Source organism: Rattus rattus, chromosome 1, assembly GCF_011064425.1.
Source record: "Rattus rattus isolate New Zealand chromosome 1, Rrattus_CSIRO_v1, whole genome shotgun sequence".
Taxonomy (NCBI): Eukaryota; Metazoa; Chordata; class Mammalia; order Rodentia; family Muridae; genus Rattus; species Rattus rattus.
Window position 1 is genome coordinate 54085438 of NC_046154.1, and position 18895 is coordinate 54104332.

Sequence of the window (18895 nt, forward strand, 5' to 3'; positions counted from 1 at the left end):
ACACATGTACACACGCCTTTACGATAACTGTATTCTTACCTGTAGATCAAATAAGATCCTGAGTATTGTATAACTAGGGTCCCACATGTCTGGCTTGTCCAAAATGCCTAGACTGGGTTGACCGGTATACGGGTGTACTGTATTAAAATGACATATTAATATTATTATTCAAAACACATCAAGAGAATTAGCGCTTCTACTCTCCTTTCTTTTTTCCTATATCTTACAATGATAAACACTGGATGATATTCAGGATCTACTAGCATTTATGCTTAGCTTATAGGCTCCTGTGTAATAATTTCATACTATAAATTTCAAATTTAGGGTGTTTTGTGAGACTTATATATATGTGTGTGATTCAATTGTACATGTGTGTGCACGCATATGGGTATGCCTGCCTGCGAATGCCCAGAAACCAGAAGAGGAGTCCAGGTATCCTGTCTAACCTGTCTTCATCTTACTTCCCTGAGGAAGGGTCTCTCATTGAGCCTGGTGGTTGGCTGGTGGTTGGCTGGTGGTTGGCAGACCTCAGCAATCCTCTTGCTGGGAGCCCCCTCAGTGCTGGTGTAATACGCGTGTGTAACTATGGTATAATACGCATGTGTAACTGTGGCTGGAACTTTACACTGGTACTCAGAGCCAGTCAGGTCCTGATGCTTGCATGGGCTGTTTACCTAGCTTCAAAAACCACATTTTCATTATAAAAATAATACTTGGGAGGAAAAAAGTATACAGGAAAATACAAAGTAAAATATGGATGTTCCCGACCTCATAATTCTCCTCGAGTCCATCTGTATAAATGCTCAGAAGTGCTCTTGCGCTTACCCCATACAGTGATATTTTTACACTTTGTTTTCAAGGTGTTTTTTTTTTCATTTAAAATAAATTTATAACATATTTCTAGATGTATTTATCAAAGTTTACTTACATTCATTTATTGGTGTGTGTATGCGTGTGCAATGCATGGTCAGAGGTCAGAGGTCAGAGGTCAGGGGTCAGAGGATAACTTGTGGGAGTTGGATTTCTCCTCCCACCATGTGGGTTTTGGGGACTGTCAGGCTGGTCAGCAACACTGACCCTTCAGATATGCTTACTAAAAAGAGATTTATGTACCTACTATGTGCAAAGCAATGATGATTCTAGGGACACTACAGTGACCATGAAGATCCAGCTTTCATAGGTCTCATTTTTTCTTTGTAGGGGAAAGACGAAGTATGAAGGAAGGTTCACTTAATGTTTTCCTATGTAAAAAAATTCCTACATTAACAGACGGTGTGGTTACACTGTGCTCCCTGTATACATAGGTTCAGAACCCATGGGTTCAACTGAGGATTAAAAATATTTAAAAAATACATTCATACTGACTCGTCATTATCTTGTCATTATCTTTGAAACAATATGGCATGTTAATCATAGCATTTTCATTGTTCCATAATTCAGAGATGATTTGAAGTACATAGGAGAGGCTGCAACGGGGTTGGGGATTTAGCTCAGTGGTAGAGCGCTTGCCTAGGAAGCACAAGGCCCTGGGTTCGGTCCCCAGCTCCAGGGGAAAAAAAAAAAAAAAGGAGAGGCTGCAACAAGGCTATGGGTTAAGTGTACTGGGAACAAGCATCCTTCAATAAAACAGACTCTTGTGCTACTATGCATAGACTATGAATAATCTATAAACCTGGAATGTTAGCCTAGAGGGATATATGTGTTATATCTGATTAGATATTGTCAAATCATTTCCCTAACAGGTCACCCTGATGTCAAGGAGTAAAGTCTGCCTGAGTCTACTAAAATTGAGTTTTAATGTCTTTTAACATTTTATAAACAAACGTGACAAATCACAATATTTTGTGTTTTAATTTTCATGTTTTCTTCATAATGAGATTGTTTTGTTGTAGATTTCATGCCATTTTCTGCTAGTTCACAAGAGGTTTTTTAAATGTGGTATAGCTAGTATGTCCTGTGTACCATACCTGTTCCCCAAGTTTGTAGAATGCAGTGCTATTTTTTTAGTTTGCTTATAATGGGTGTAGCTACAGAGTTTTTTTAAGTTTATATCGTCTAAACGTCGTGGTTTTCAGTAGTTTCATGGAAAGACATCCATGCAAACCCACAAACAGCTACAATTACATTGTTGCCTTCCTTAGAATCCAATTAAAAACAACACAATGCTTCAGGAGATTGTTTCACGTATAGATAATTCAGCACAACAAGCTACCACATTTTCACTCTCAAAGGTTAAGTGGGCTGGTGTATCATTTTTATAATGTGAATAATTACATTCAACTAAAATAATAAATGATGCATGGCTAAATGCATTTTTCAGCTGTTTAAAGTGATCGTTTACAGAATGCACACAAATGCAGGAGAGGGGCCAGGGAGCTGGGCTCCTCAGTGAAGAGCATTGCAGCGTGGAGTTCCCAGCAATCACACAGAGCGTCTCATAACTACACGCGACTCTGGCGCCAGGGGATCCAAAAACCCTCTTCTGGTTTCCACAGGCACCACACTTGTGTGCACCACCACCCCTCTTCACATACATAATTGAAAACAAAAACGTTGAAATGCAGGCAAAAGACCAGACATTTAAAGTAAAGCTGGATTCAAAACTACATCTCAACTATGTAGGGAAATGTGTGCACAGAAAAATGAGAATGGATTAGGTAAAATATTGAAAATGGATTTAGTAACTATTAGGATTCAAAGAGTGTGTCAGTTTTTCTGCCTTTTAAAGTTTCCCCCAATGAGTATTCTTACTTTAATTATAAGTTGCCAATAGGGAAAGAACATGGTTGTTACACACACACACACACACACACACACACACACACACACACACACACAGGATTGCATAGACAAAGTCAAAAGAGGCAAAATAAGGAGACTCTCAGTCCTTACCATTTGGATGAAAAGGAATTGTTACAAATTTCACAACTGGAGGAACAAGGTTGTAGTCTTGTGAAAAATCTATCGTCAGGTGGAAAACAAGCCCTGTAATACAGAAGTGAAGGGTGCTGTTGAACATGGGAGCTCTTTCTACGGTTAAACCCAGTCATAATTTATCTTCCTTAAACGTCATTTTCTTCATTAAATTTATTTTTACTTTATGTTTATTTCTCTCTATGGCACATGTACTTGTGCGTGTGTGTGTGCGTGCGTGTGTGTGTGTGTGTGTGTGTGTGTGTGTGTGTGTGTGTGTGTGTGTGTAGGGAACTAACTTGCTAGAGTTAGCTCTCACTTCCTACTACACGGGGTCCAGAGATGGCCCTCGTGTCACCAGGCCTGGCAGCAAGTGTTTTTGCTGAGCTGTCTCACCGGATGTTTCCCCGTGGTTTTCTTAAATCCCTACACGGTGCATAGATCCATGTGTGTTGTGGACTAGACCCTTTACCATCCAACCAGATTGAGTTTCAGTCTCCTCACAGCTCTGTCCATTCACTACCTCTGTCTCCTTCACACTGCCTCCTCCCATACTGGCTGACCCCACCTTTCCCAGAATCTGCCTGGAGCATGGGTGTTGTTCTCCTTTTGAACTTGGCAAATGCTCTCACATCCGCTCGGAAGTTGCTTCTTAGAAAGCCTTCCTGACTTCTGCACGTGGGGCTGCTGATCTTTCTCTTGCCTCTGGCATTCTCTCCAAAATCCATAGCAGTATCCATATTGTTGTCATTGTTGCTTTATGTGCTTGTCTCACCCGTCACTCAAAGAATCTCTTTCAAATAAATAGCTAAAATAACTCATGACTATTAAAATTTATAGTGGGCCATTTCCTTGAGGATTTGACTTCTGGAAGTATAGGGGAAAATCATAATGGGGAAACCAAGAAATCACCGTGGAAAGCTGAAGTAACAGAAATTTTGATTGGTGTTCTCTGATCTCCTGGAGATTGTTGGCAGACATTCTTGATAAATGTATTTATTGTGTTTGCTTCTTAAAAATACACTAACATTAGGGATGGGAGTGAGGCCCTGGACTTGATCCCTACTCTCTGTCTCTATTTCTTTCCTTCTCCCCTCTATCCTTCCCCCTCTCTTCCTTTCTCCTCCCTCTCTCTTGCTCTCTGTATAAGACAGATTGATTTTAAAAACACGAACCTTCGCAAACTGAATACTTAAGTCCTTCAATCTCAGCTTTCCAACTCATCAGGTCACTACTTACAGGATAAGCATTAATGCCCTGTCATATAAATAAATAAAAAATAAATAAATACATATTAATAATAAATAAATAAATAAGCAGACTGAATATTTATCACAGTTTTGAAAATCAGATACTGGGTTACACTGAGTTTCAAAATTTGACTGTTTTATTAATAGTTCATTTCTTGAAATAGGGAGGTGCTGTATGCCTTAAGTTAGATGTCAGGAAACACATGAAATAATAGTAAGTTAAAAGCAAACCCCTAAGAGTAGAAATCACTGGTGGGGTGGGAAGGAAGTCTGGGCTATGCGTATGCAGTATGTGTGCAGGGGGTGGCCATTTATGATCCCAATTAGAAAAGAAAGGAATAGTTGAAAATTCAAAAAACATGTGTGTTTTCTGGAGGTTTCTTAAGTTGATTTGCTGTCACACGGAGGGCACGATGTAGGAACATTTTCCTTAAAACCTTCCGAACTCAACTCCATTACCTATGTTTATGAGTTGGATTTTTTCCTTGTGCTACGAAAGGGAATATAAAACCAACTGTTTTTCTAGTTCTAACTCTGGCATGGATTTTGCTTGGTTTGGGTAATGGATAAGTGCAGAAATATATGCTCAATAGTGAAAGGGTAAAGTCCAGCCTGAAGCTCTGTAGGGCCTGTCCCAAACGCCATTCTACCTGTGTGGACGTACATTGTATTTACTTTCGGTCTGGTTGATTCTGATGTGTGATGTTAAAAAAATGTTTTAAAAATTCATTTCATATTAAACTTAATAAAACTTATTTAAGAAAATACAATTAAAACTTCAAGATTACTCTTGTACATAAAAACAAACTTTCCCTCCATTCAAGTGTTGTCTCTATGGAGAGACAAGAACGAGCTTCCCAGAAAGCCTTAAACAGCTATGCTGAGTGTACTTAATTCAGCATAGTGGGCCAGCATAATGAATACCTATGCTAGGTAAGTGTCAAGGCGAGCACTGCACTTATCTGTATGCATTATCTGTTCTGATTCAGCCCATCACTGAATTCTATTATGCCAGAGAACAAGAATGTCTAGACTGAACAGAAGTGTTATTGGACATGAGATCATGCATCTGCGATGTTTATAGAGCCTATCCTAAGCATCTCCGAGGAGGGACTTTTTTCTCTTTTAATGTGTTTCTAGTAAGGAGTGAAATAGAGCATGTGCTATGAACTACCACCAACAGAGCTCTTGTTAGCACCTCTGCACACCTCCTCTGTTAACAGCTTTGTTCCTAAGTTTGCTTTTTTCTGTTCTTCTCCCTTTCGCCTCATTCTCTAGTTTTCATTTTCCAAATATTAGTCCACGGCACAAATGAATGCCAATAACATCACCAGTGACATTAGAACAGATGGTAGTTTTTTTTTTCTTCTGCATTAAAATTAGAAGCCAAAGACATAAGAAAAAAGGTACAGGAGAACATGCAGTAGAACTAGAACACAAAAATTAAAAACAAAGGATCAGAAGATGATGTAGTGTGCTGGGTGGTGGTGTCAGGAGGCAGAGGATCTCTGAGTTCAAGGTCAGCCTAATCTATAAAGGGAGTTCCAGGAGGGGCCAGGGCGGTTATTCAGAGAAACCATGTTTTGAAAAAACAAAACAAACAAGGAAGAGGGGAAAGAGAAGGAGGAGGAAGAAGAGGGAGAGGAAGATCCTGGAGACACATTTATACTGAATCTTTCTAAGCAGAGTTTAATCTTTCTCTTCAGAGTTTACACGCACTCAGCATAAAGTTTACTGGTCAGAAAACAAAACACAACTTAGTTTACAATAGTAATGATTACAACCTGAACCTGTCAGTCAACGCTTGACACACTCTGATACTCTAGCTAGAAATTGCCCTGCACAATGTATTTAAAATTGTGACCCATCATTATTTGAAAGAATAGTTGTTAAACTACAGTAGTTATTAGACTACAGTAGTTGAAAAGTTGGTGTAACTAAATCATGGTTTACAGAATAAACACAGACTAATGTGCTTCTTAAACAGCGTCACTGGATGAAACAGGTCCCCCCTCCCCCCATGCAACTGCACTTACCTTGCTTCTGCTGTTTTGTAATTCCTTGAACTCTCTTTCTAGCAAGCTATAAGCTTTGGAATACACAGCGAGCTTGCTATCTGTCTTGTAACTCATCACGTTTACTCAGGGCAGAGCTCTCGACTGAGGTCTCTGATTATCCTCTGACCCTTGGTTAACGGTTACTCACTCCCTGTCAAATGACTACTACGTTTAGGATTTAACAATGACTTTCTTTTCTACCTCTGACTCCTCCAGATGGGAACTCCTGAAGGAAGACTGGGGTCCTTCCTATCTGTGTTGTCTCAGCTTCCACCCCAAGACAAACTAGGGGACCACTTGAGAGAAGCCGGTGTTGTTGACAGGCCAAAAGGAAAAGGCAAACCCCGAAGCAGCACTGCCAAGTTCTCTTTCTACCTGAAGAGTGAAGGCTGTGTCAGTTCAGCTAGACAAAGCAAACCCGTTGCCAAGCAACAGTCCTCTAGAGGCGGTGCGAGGTGGTTGATTCTCATCTAATCAGCAACGGGACTGTAGGACCTCTTAGCCAATCAGTGAACAGTTTCAGTGGGGAAGGCCAAGGAAGTCAGCATTCAGGACGACATCCTCCACCCCTCAGTGCACCCAAAGGGCTAGCATAGAGAGTCTTCCCTGCGCTCCAGGACTTGGACTGTAATCACAGAAGCTTCTCACGCGTGCCTAACCACCATGAATCTTTCTCTTTGGCTGTCAGGTAATAAAAATATGATGACTGGTACCCAAAGCCCACCATCCGGCTGCCCTTTTCAAAACCCTTCCAAATTTCTGAAGTTGGAATTCCAATTTCTAAAGCTAAAATCGTTCTTGCTTCCCAACTAGGCTTCTACCCCAATTTATTCATCCTCTTTCCAGGCTGGATAGCTGAAAGCATCCCTGGCTCTCTTCCTCTTCAGAGTTTACACGCACTCACCAAACTTCACTCAAGCTAACAGCCTTGCCACTTGTCTAGACACAGACTATTCGCTCTCATAGGATCGCCTGTCATAGGTTTAAACTAGTATGGAAGCATGTGGTTCCTGCTGTAGGTACTGAATGGGTCCCAACTACCACTGAAGATCATTTTGCCTCCATCTTGAGCATTTTAAAGGTCGAGCAATTTCTTTGCTAGTGTTTTTCCCATCCTGCGTCACACCCCGGTTACGAAGCTACCATGCCGTTTTCCTATGTGTACGGGTCTGTCTGACTCCAGCCATCCCCTCCACCTAGATTTCCTTCCTACTTTCTGATGACCAGTTCTTACATTTTCGTTGGAGGTGCTGTTACAGCCGAGCCACGGTCTACTAACTGGTCACCCAGGGCATCTAGCAGCTTTATAACTCACTTAGCTTCTGGCTTCTGGGAGATGTGCTTTAGTTATGAAGGCTTCTGATGGGAGAGAGGACTGGGGCTTTAGTGATGAGAGCCAGTAAGAAAAAGTATATGTATGTGTATATACACCTATGTTCGTGTGTGTGTGTGTGTGTGTGTGTGTGTGTGTGTGTGTGGTGTGTGAGCCTGTGTGTTTAGCAGCTGATAAAGCTGTAGCTACTACCTACGTTTGCTACAATAATTAACATTGGCTCTTCATACACACAAATCACTTGAAATTGAAAACTTACTAGAAGAGGCCAATCTGAAGATAGTCCCGTCTACATGACACTGCTATGTTTGTTTTTAATAATAATAATAATAATAATAATAATAATAATATTTTATACATTTCTGTGTGTAGGCATGTGCACTGTATTTGTGCAGTGCCCACATCCAGAAGGCGGCGTTGGATCTACTGGAGCTTAAGTTACATGTGAGCTGCAGTGTGTATATTGGGAATCGAACCCTGGTCTTTGGGAAGGGCAGCCAGTGTTTTTAACCACTGAGAAATATCTCCAGCCCCCAAATGGTAGTGTTAATATACATTTCACATGGATCATCGATGTCACGATTGTGCTGCATCTCATAAGCTATGGTCTTCTCTGTTGTATGCGTCAGATTTATTGAGGTGGCTTTGTGTGGGGCTTTTCCTGAGTCGAGTGGTTTGATTTTGTTTCTGTCAACCTGACACAAGCTAGGATCATCTGAGAAAAGGGAACCTCATCTGAAAAAACAGCTTCCATCAGATTGCCTGTGGGTAAGACTGTAGGGCGTTTGCTTGATGAATGGCCAAGTAAGCTGCACTCCTCCATGACTTCTGCATCCATTCTTGCCTCCAGATTCCTGTCTTGAGTTCCTGGTCTGAATTCCCTTAGTGGGAGACTATAAACTGTAAGATCTGTAAGATGAAATATCCCCTTCTACCTCAAGTTGGTTTTAGGCAGAATATTTATCACCGTATCCTCCCTCTGAAACTTTCCATATACCCCTCCCCATTCCTTTCCAAATTCATGGCCAATTGCTATTACTTGCATATATATTCCTAACTATAACCTATCGAGTCTATATGATGTTAGTTGTATATATGTTTTTAGGGCTGATGATTGGCATGAGACCAACCAATTAGTCCCTGTTTTTCCATTCTCTGACCAGATCACTTGTCTTCCCCTCTATTACTTCCTAACCCCCTATCCTGGCAACAGTCCCACTTACCTGGTTTTTGTAGTTAATTGCATGCTATCTATGTACTCATATCTGAAGATATCTATGTACTCATATCTGAAGATTTGAAGCTAGGCGTTGTGTTTTAACAAAAGAAAAAGAAGCCAGGGATGTGTTTGGTGGAGGCAAGATATGGTGCAGGAGAAGGGGGTGCCTCTGTGGGCCCATGCTGAGGCGTCTGTTTCCCCCTCAGATGACAGCCACATGACAGTGTAATGTAGAACAGAGTTTATTTAGGGCATGTGGAAGGAAGTTGAGGGAGTAGTAGAGACAGAGAAAGGCAGAGAGAGTAAGGTAGAGAGAGAGAGAGGGAGGGAGGGAGGAGGGAGAGAGAGAGAGAGAGAGAGAGAGAGAGAGAGAGAGAGAGAGAGAGAGAGAGAGGAGAGGGGGGCTGGCCATGAGCACATGGAGAAAGGGAGGGGGAAGGGAATGGGGAGAGAAGGGACAGAGCAGGAAGAGAGCAAGAGAAGCTAGTGAGGAGGGGGCAAGTGACCCCTTTTAGAGCGAGTCAGACATACCTGGCTGTCGCCAGGTCAGACATGGTAACACTAGGAACCTCCAATGAGAGAAAACGTGAGACATTTGTCTTTCTGAGTTTGGGCTGCCTTACATCATATAGTCTTTTCTACTTCTGTCCATGTACCTGGGACATTCATGATTTCATTTTCCTTTACAGCTGAGTAATATCCCACAGTGTATACATATGACATTTCATTATCAGTTCGCTGGTGGTAGGGCTTGTAGGTTGTTTCTAATTCCTAGATGCTGGGAATAAAGCAATAAGGTGCATGGCTGAGCAAGTGTCTGTGGAGGGTGTTTCAAGGCCTTGGGACATATGCTAGGGGGCAGAGAGGTGGAGCCCAAGGTCCATTTATTTTAGAGAATCCACTGCCCTGCTTTCAGCACTGGCTGCATCAGTTTGTAATCCCAACAGTAAATGAGGGTTCCCTTTTTGTCTACACCCCCTCCAGCATTTGTTGTCAGTTGTTCCATTGATCTTTGCTGTTCTGAATGGGGCAAGATGAAATTGCAAGGTTTTTTTATTTGATATTTCTTAGCCCAACCTTTAAATCTTTGTTTTTTGAGTTCTTTGTGTATTCTAAATATTGTCTTTGTCGGATATATAGCTGGCAATGATTCCTTCCCATTTTGTTGGATTATTTACTAAAGTGATTGTTCCTTTACCTGTGCTTCTGCGTGCGCGCACACACACACACAGACACACACACACATACACACACACAAACACACACATACACACACAAACACACACACATGCACACAAACACACACACATACACGCACACACAAACACACACACACACATGCACATACACACACACATACACACACACATACACACAGACACATGCAAACATGCACGCACACACAAACACACACACACACAACTAGCCAAAACAATTTTGATGGGGGAAACAAAAACAAAACAAACAAACAAAATAAACCAATGTTAGAGGGATTCCAATTCCAGATCTTAAGATATATTACTAAGTCACAGTAAAAAAAAAAAATGTGGTATTGGCACAAAAATAGACAAATAGACTAATGGAACAAAGCTGAAGACCCAAACATAAGCACACGTGTCTTCAGCCACTTAATATTTGACAAGGACATCAAAAACATACACCAGAGAAAAGAAAGATCTTCAACAAATGGTGTCAGGAAAACTGAATGTCCATGTGTAAAAGGATGGTTTTAGACCTGGATCTACCTTCTCACATAAAAAACTAACTCCAAATCAGATCGAAGACCTAAGCCTGAAATACTGAAACTACTAGAAGAAAACTTGAGCAGTGCCCTGCATGGTAATCCATGTCAATTTTAGGGTAGTTTTTTTTTTTTTCTATTTCTGCAGAGTGAGTTAGGGGTTTTGTTTGAGATTGCACTGAATCTGGAAATAGATTTTAGTAGAACAATCATTTTCGCAATGTTAAATCTATCAACTCATGAGCATGGGGTATCTTTCCAATTTTTAGTGTCTTTATCTCTTTCTTTAGAGGTGTAAAGCCTTCATTGTAGAGTCCTTCCCTTCCTTGTTCCGGTTTATTCCTGGATATTTGATTTTCTTTGAGGCTATTATGACTGGAAATGTGTCCATGATCCCTTCTCTGTGTGTTTGTTGTTGAGGTATAGAAGCGATATTGATTCCCACAACTTGATTCTGAATCCTGCCACATTGCTCAATTTGTCAGTTGTTGAAGGTTTCTGGTAGAATTTTAGGAATCACTAATGCATAGTATCATGACGCCTACAAATAGGAATAATTAAACTTCTTATTTTTTTCCTGTTTATATCCCTTTAATTTTCTCCTCTTGTCCTTTTGCTCCAGCTACTAATTTGAGCACAATGTTGAAAAAGGAGTGCAGGATAGTGGACATGTCTGCCTTACTTCTGATGTCGGTGGGATTACTTCAAGGTTTGCTTCTTTAGGAAAGTATTAGATATGCCTTTCTTGGATATAGCTTTTATTGTTCCGAGGTATGTCCCCTTTAGCCCTAAATATATTCTCTAGAACTTTTATCATAAAAGCATATTGGATTTTGTCAAAGGCCTTTCCTGCATTTATTGAAATGACTGCGTGATTTTTGTAATATCTGGTTTATTATGTCTATTGAGTTCTGTATCTTGAACCAACTCTGGACTTCCGGGATAAAGCCAGCTTGGTCAAGGTGCATACATAATCTTTTTGATGTATATGTGTATTCTGTTTAAAATTTTATTGAGCTTTGTTTTCTGAGTTCTTTGTGTATTCTAGATATTAAGTTTATGTTCACCAGATATTGGTCTGCGGTCTTTTTTGCTGTGTTTTTACCTGGTTTTGGTATTTGAGTGGCACTGGCTTCACAGAAGGAGTTGGGAGTCCTTTTTCCTTTCCTTTCTTGCTTCTCTTGTCTATTCTTGTCTTCTCTCCTCTTCCTTTTCTGTTTCTTTTCTTTTTATTTGATTCATTTAAGAAAGACTAAATATAGATCTTCTTTGAAAGTCTAGTATATTTTGCTGTCAATCAATCTATTCTTGGGCTTTTTAAAAAAAAGCTAGAATGCTTTTCTATTACTGTTCAATCTCCTCACTTGTTAGGAATCTGTTTAGGTTGTTGACATCTTAGTTTAATTTGGCTGACTCTAGAAAAATCATTAATTTCTTTTGTGTTTTCCAGCTTGATGGTTTTTAAAATATTGCCTTACAATATTCTGATTTTATTTGGTGCCTGTTGTAATGCTTCCCTGTTCTTTTCTGATTCTGTTTTTGTTGTTGTTGTTGATTTTGTTTGTTTTGTTTTGTTTTGGTTAGGTTAGTTGGATCACACAGGCCTCTCAACTTTATCTTCTCAAAGAACCAGCTCTTAGATTTGTTGATTCTTTGTATTATTTTTGTTTTTTTTATTTTATTTATTCTTTGTTTTTTATTTTATTTTATTGCCTTTGACTAGGCTTGAATTTTGTCTGTTACTGCCTTTTTCAGCTTTTTTAGTTGAACCATTAAGCCATTTATTTGGGCTTTTTTTTTTTTTTTTAAAAATGTAGACATTTAGAGCTATAAGTTCCTCTTGTAGGACTGCTTTCAATGTGTCCCTTTTCTGATAATGTGTTATGTTTTCATTTTTTATTTAGTTCCAGGAAATTTTTTATTTTCTTGATTTTCCCTTTGAGAAATTCATTATTTAGTAATGAATTGTTTAATCTCCAGGAGTTTGTGTATTTACTGGAAGGTTTCTTATTTATTTTCAATTCGAAATTATATTACATTGTCAGGTAGAATACAAGGAGTCATTTCAATCTTTTTGAATTTGTAAGATTTGCTTCATGTCCCAGGATGTGGTTTATTTCAGGAAAGCTCACATGTGCTGCTGGGTAGAATGAATAGTCTTTGGTGTTTGAATACAGCACACTTTTGGCATCTATCAAGTTGATTTGATGTAGGATGTCAATTAATTTTGGTGTTTCTGGGTTTTTTTGCTTTTTTTTTTTTTGTTCGTTATTTTTTGTTGTTGTTGTTTTGTCCAGATGATCTGTCTATTGGAGAAAGTAGGGTGTTGAAATCATTTACTATTAATAGATTAATGTTAATCTGTGTCTATAATTCCAGTAGTAGATTTCTTTTTTGGATGAAATTGGACTCCCTGGAGTTTTGTGCATATATGTTTAGGAAAGCAATGTTGTCTTGGTTAATTGTTCCCCTGGTTAGATTAAAGTGTCCCTGTGTCCCTCTTTATCTGTTCTGATTAGTTCTAGTGTGAAGTCTGTTTTGTTAGATATTAGAAGCGTGACAAGTGCTTGCTTCCCAGATCCAATAAGGTGGGTTTTTTGTTTGTTTGTTTGTTTGTTTTTGTTTTTGTATTCTTTTGCTCTAAGGTGGTGTCTATCTCTAAAACTTTGATGTGTTTCTTGTAGGCAGCAGATAGATGGACTTGGTTTATTTTGTTTTGTTTTGTATTTTGAGACAGGGTTACTCCGCATAGCCTTGCTGCCCTGGAACTCACTGTAGACGAGGCTGACCTTGAACTCAGAGACTCACAGGGCTCTGACTCCCAAACCGGAGATTAAAGGCATACATCATATTGCCCAGCAGCATTTGGTTTCTTAATCTATCTGGTCAGTCTATGTCTTTGGTTAAAGAATTGAGGCCATTAATATTTAAAATTATTACTAGAATGGTGTGTTGTTTTGCTCTTGGTGGTAATTTGCATTTTAATAATTATGGCTTTGTATTTTTTCCATCCTCTCTCTCTCTCTCTCTCTCTCTCTCTCTCTCTCTCTCTCTCTCTCTCTCTCTCTCTTGTGCTTCCCTTGCCCCTCTTAAGCATGACATAATGCTGCTTTCATTTTCCTTAGGTTTGAACATAATTTTCTTTAGACTGTTTATGCCATCGAAAAAATTCTGTCTTCTTTAATCATTGCAGATAGTTTTGCTGGGTATAGTATTTGAGGTTAATTGCCACAGTCTTTAGGACTTAAAATGACTTGCTCCAGGCTCCTCTGACTTTTAGATTTTCATTGCAAAATCAATTGCTATTCTGATGGGTTTTCTTTTATATGGGACTTGTGTTTCATTTGTTCTTTTGTTTAGCTTTTTTTCTCTTGTAGTTTTCAATACACTGTCTTTGTTCTGTATACTTAGAATCTTAACTATAACAAACCATAGGGAATTTCTTTTCTGTTCTTGTTTGTTTGGTGTTCTATATGCTAGTATTTGTATGAGTATATCTTTTATTAGTTTGGGGAAATTTCTATGATCTTGTTAAAGATCTGGTCTATGCCATTGATTTGGGATTCTTCTCCCTTATCTAAGCCTATAATTTGATTGGTCACCCCCTCTCCCACATGCTGTCTCATATTTCTCGTGTGTTCTTTTCCTGTGTTATTTTTTTCTTGTTCCTAGCTTATTTGATCTAGAGCAGTAGTTTTCAACTTTCCTACACCTCAAACTTCCTGATCCTTTAATACAGTTCTTCATGTTGTGAACCCTAACCATAAAATTATTTTTGTTGCTACTTCATAACTTCAATTTTGCTATTGTCATGAATTATAAATATAAATATTTAATATGCAAAATGTATCTTCATTGATACAAATTGAATATAATTAAAGCATAGTGATTGATTCCAAAAACAATATGTACGTTTGAATTTTAATATTTGTTTCTAATTACAAATAAATGAAATTTTGTCTTGCAGCATGGTGTAGCATGGGTAACAGTATCACTATAAAACAGTAAATTGCATTGCTACATTCTGCAACATTATGTGTAAAAAGCCAACATTACTGAGAAGGATGAGATTGCTTCTTTCTCGCTAGATTGGATTCTCTGGGCAGCCTTTGCAAGGACACAACAAAGATCATCTTCTACATGTTTACTTCTGTATTTACATTTGATAACCAGCAAGCTGGAAAAGTCTGTTCCACAGAGATATGCTGTTGGAAATGGAAGAAAGAGGTTCAACATAGACTTGGGCACAACAGGGTCCGAATGCAAGTTCCTGATCCAGAATTGTGTAACTGACTTTGTGGAGAAATCAGCTCTCATTGTATCACTGTTAGTATGCCCAGAGGACTTCTCTTGCATTGTCTTGGTAACATCTCCAGCTTTGACTGTGAATGGGTTTCTGGAAAGTGCAAATGGGACATCAGGTAGTCTTGAAAAGTTTGATGAAATTTTGACTGTAAGGAAATTTCTGTGAACAAACACAGAAATTATCATTGTAATCCTTTTGTCTGGCCCAAGATCATGTTCCTCAAAGATTGCAGATAAGGTACCCCAACTCTCCTTTTTCCAAAGCTGAAGCTTCATTTAGAATGATCAGATCTTTTCAGACAAAACGAAGCATGTTGCATTTGGTCCTTGCAACTTTAAATTTAACTCATTCAAAACAGCAAAGGTATCAACCAAGTAAGCTATTTTCTGCAACTTACTTTTATCACTTAGGATTTTACTACAGTGAACAGATATCATGACCAAGACAACTCTCATAAGGACAACATTTAATTGGGGATGACCTATAGGTTCAGAGGTTCAGTCCATTATCATCAAGGCAGGAACATGGCAGCATCCAGGCAGGCATGGTGCAGGAGGAACTGACGGTTCTACATTTTCATCTGAAGGCTGCTAACAGAATACTGACTTCCAGGCATCTAGGGTGAGGGTCTTAAGCCCACACCTATAGTGACACACTTACTCCAACAAGGCAATACCTCTTAATAGTACCACCCCCTGGCCTGAGCATATACAAACCATCACATCACTGAAAAGTACTTCCAACCTATGATTGTGCTTTCAGAATAAAAGGTGTTTTGAGTTCATCATAAACCTCAAAGAATGTTTTAAAACTTTTCCTCTTGACAACAGGCTTACTTGATTGTGATTGTGAAATAATAGATGCTTGTTTGCCAAACACAACTAATTGTACAGTTTCGAAAAGAGTTGACAGTTTAAAGTGCTTGCCTTTACAAAATCACAATACTTTTCAGTACTTCCAGTAACACTTGTGTCAGCGTCTTCATTGCTAATATTTGCTGATGATTCATACAGTGAGTTCTGATGACTTTCATTGACTCCACCAGACCTTGAAATCCAGATGGCCATCCTAGCATAGCTGGAGCATTGTCTGTATAAACACCACAAACCTTTTTCTAGGAGATCGTATGCTTTCAGAAATGAACCAACTGTATCACATGTATCATGGGCAGTAGTTGTCTCAAGAGGTTTGCAAAAAAAGAAACTCATCTTTAAAGTTGTTAGCCATGTAAGCCAGTAAGTATGAACAGTTTGCAATGTCTGCAGATCATTGAGCTGGATACTAAATATTGGAAGTGGAGTGCATCTAATTTCCTGGACTACCTGACCAAGAATATCAGCAGACATGTCATGTATTCTTCTGTGAACACAGTTAGATAAGGTTAGATAAGTGCAGTCAGAGAAGAAACCTGCACTCAATTCTGTAACAAATTCATCTCTGATCATGACTCAAACAATGTTTTTTGGCTTCTGGCAATAATAAATCCTCAGCAATGATATGAGTTTTCATAGCCCTAATGATTCTGAGTGCCACTAAAAATGGCTGCTACTTTTTCTTTGTGGTACTGGCCACCTGTGTCAATCTGGCTTTCTTGAGTCCATCAGTTTTGCTTCTAAAATCGTTGATGTCCTTGCTGGCAAAGTGTGGATGCTCGTTATCAAAATGGGTTTTAGTTTGCTTGGTTTCATATATTTGGCTGACAGAATTTCACAACAAAGAACACATTGTGGTTTCTCAATCCCCCCTGTAATTATTGAGGTAAAACCTTACTATATTTTTCTTAACATCTTTTTTCTACTTGATCTATTGTCACGGGATTTTTTTTCCTAATGAAAAGAATATCTAACAATAGCCTTAATAAAATGACAGATGATACAAGGCAGAGTTCAGTCAGCATTGTTCATTAACATTTCCAATGATATGTGTTTTTTTTTTTAAACATACCTGTTACTATCACACGAGGGCAGTATTCACACCAACCACAGATAATTATAAAAAGACCAAAAAGCAGCATCCAGATTAAGTTAGAATGGTTGGTATACACACTCACATGCGCATGCACACGTGTGCACGAGCACACATACAGACACACACACACACACACACACACACACACACACACGCACACTGCAGTGGTCGATGATTTTACAGTGCATGATTTTACATTTACACAGTACTTATAATTCACGTGGTGCTGTTCTTACCTCCAGTGCTGCTGCCTTCAGCACAGTAGCTGTGCTGTACACATGTGTGACTGGTCTGCGTAAGTACATTGTGGCACCAGCACTGTTGCACACGCCTGTATTTGTTTCAGCGGCATGAGATGGGTTGCTGGGATGAGACTGTCATGCCAGGAACTCTTATGTGGGAGTATCTGCATGTGGGTAACCCCGCCTGGAGATCAATAGAGGACTGGTGTCTTGGCTCCGACTATCGAAAATATGTGTTTTCTGATAGTCTCAGGTGACTCCTGGGAAAGGGCCATTCAGACCCCAAAAGAGGTTGAGAAATCCTGGTTTAGACCCTGTATTTTATCCCTGAGACTTGATATGCTGTCTCTCCTGTGATCTCTTCAACTCGTAAAGCTTTCCTTTGAACTTCCTAGATGGGATGTTGGGTTTTTAAATTCTATGTTCAGTTCGGTTTGAGTCCCCTTCAGTGCTTCCCTCTCCTAACTGAATTCCATTCTCAAGTCTTGGATTGGTTTTGTCATTTCCATGCCCCGTGCTTATGTTTTCTTGGGCTCCACTCAGGCGGTTACTCTCCTTAAGCTCTTCCTCCTTGATTCCATGAGCTGCTGCTCTCTGTTTTCTTTAAACTCCGTGAATTCTTTGATGAGGATTATGATTCTTTTAGATTCCATATCCTGGAATTCATCTAGGTAATTACCACTGGCAAGCATTTCTACAGGGCTGGTAGGATGTGGACAGAAGATGCTGGCTTGATAGTTGATGTCGTTTTGTATTCTTACAGTGAGATCTGGGCATGGGGACTTCCTTTGTTAGTTCTGAGTTTGTTATGGATGAAGCATGTTGTAAAAAAAGAGAAAATGTGCTGGGTCCAGAGGTTGGAAATGGCTTGGGTGGATTGAAGTCAGATGGACAGAGGGACTGACTGGACTGGTGTACTGGATATGCTTCCTGCTCTTAGATGGGAGTGTGAGGGTGAATAGTTGAGTCTTCTGGTTTGGCAGGTAGTCAGGGAAGATCCTGACCAAGCCTGGAGTTCTCCTGCAATGAAGGCAGGGAAGGCTATGGGACCCAGGATAAATCCTAATGGCTGTGGAAAAATGAGATTTTAGTGGTATGGGGTACTTGTCAGGCTAGACCCTGGAGGAGAATGTAGGAAATTTGGGTATTGAATGAGACCTATGGGTGGTTGGAGGTCTGGAGCCAGGCTTTGGCAGAAGCCTAGAGGTTGGCTGGGGGCAGGAAAAGCAGGTAGAATCAGCCTGTTAGCTTTCATAGTTCTCGCTCATTGTTAAATTGCCCATTCAGGAAAGACAAATCCTCACCGTGTGGAACAGTGTCCATCCCTAACTTGGTACTAAAGGTGTGTCCTGATTACACATTGTCCATTCATTAAGAACCATACATATATATTATCTTACATATTGCTCAGCATGCTTGGCCATTGGGAAATAGTTCGTCATATGTTGTACTTTGGTATTTTCATCCCATTGTGTGGAAAGGAGATTTAAGTAGGGCCTTCTCTTATCCTCCTATAAATGAGCCTCCATGTTTGAAAGGTAAGGTTTATATTTTACTTTTATGACAGGCATAGACACACACACACACACACACACACACACACACACACAATCCTTGTGCTATTTTCAGGGTTATGAACATGATGGGTTTTGTTGTGTGGTTAAGTTAAAGGGAACACTTGCCTTTGAGAGGAAGAATTTTTGTGGCGTGACCGTACTTGACTCAAGTCAGCCCTAATGGGACTAGGTCTTCCAGAAATCAGTGGTCCAGAAGACGCAGGGGAATCACGCAGCAGATTCTCTACTGCTAGCACTGGAAATGGAAGAGGTCGGAGCGACGGTGTGGGCAGCATCCAAGAATCTCAGG

General features: G+C 39.7%; 1 protein-coding gene across 1 annotated transcript in view; it reads right to left on the reverse strand.

The window, feature by feature from the left end:
- The window catches only part of Ube2u (ubiquitin conjugating enzyme E2 U), a 67267-nt gene extending 60655 nt beyond the window's left edge, over positions 1–6612 (reverse strand). Inside the window, exons 1-4 of the mRNA XM_032889278.1 lie at positions 6200–6612; positions 4089–4170; positions 2893–2985; positions 40–137 (exon numbers count right to left, since the gene is read on the reverse strand). Coding sequence (XP_032745169.1) covers positions 40–137; positions 2893–2985; positions 4089–4170; positions 6200–6295 — 369 coding nt within the window. The 5' untranslated portion in view covers positions 6296–6612. The remainder of the gene's footprint in view (positions 1–39; positions 138–2892; positions 2986–4088; positions 4171–6199) is intronic.
- Between the last annotated feature and the right edge of the window lie 12283 nt (positions 6613–18895).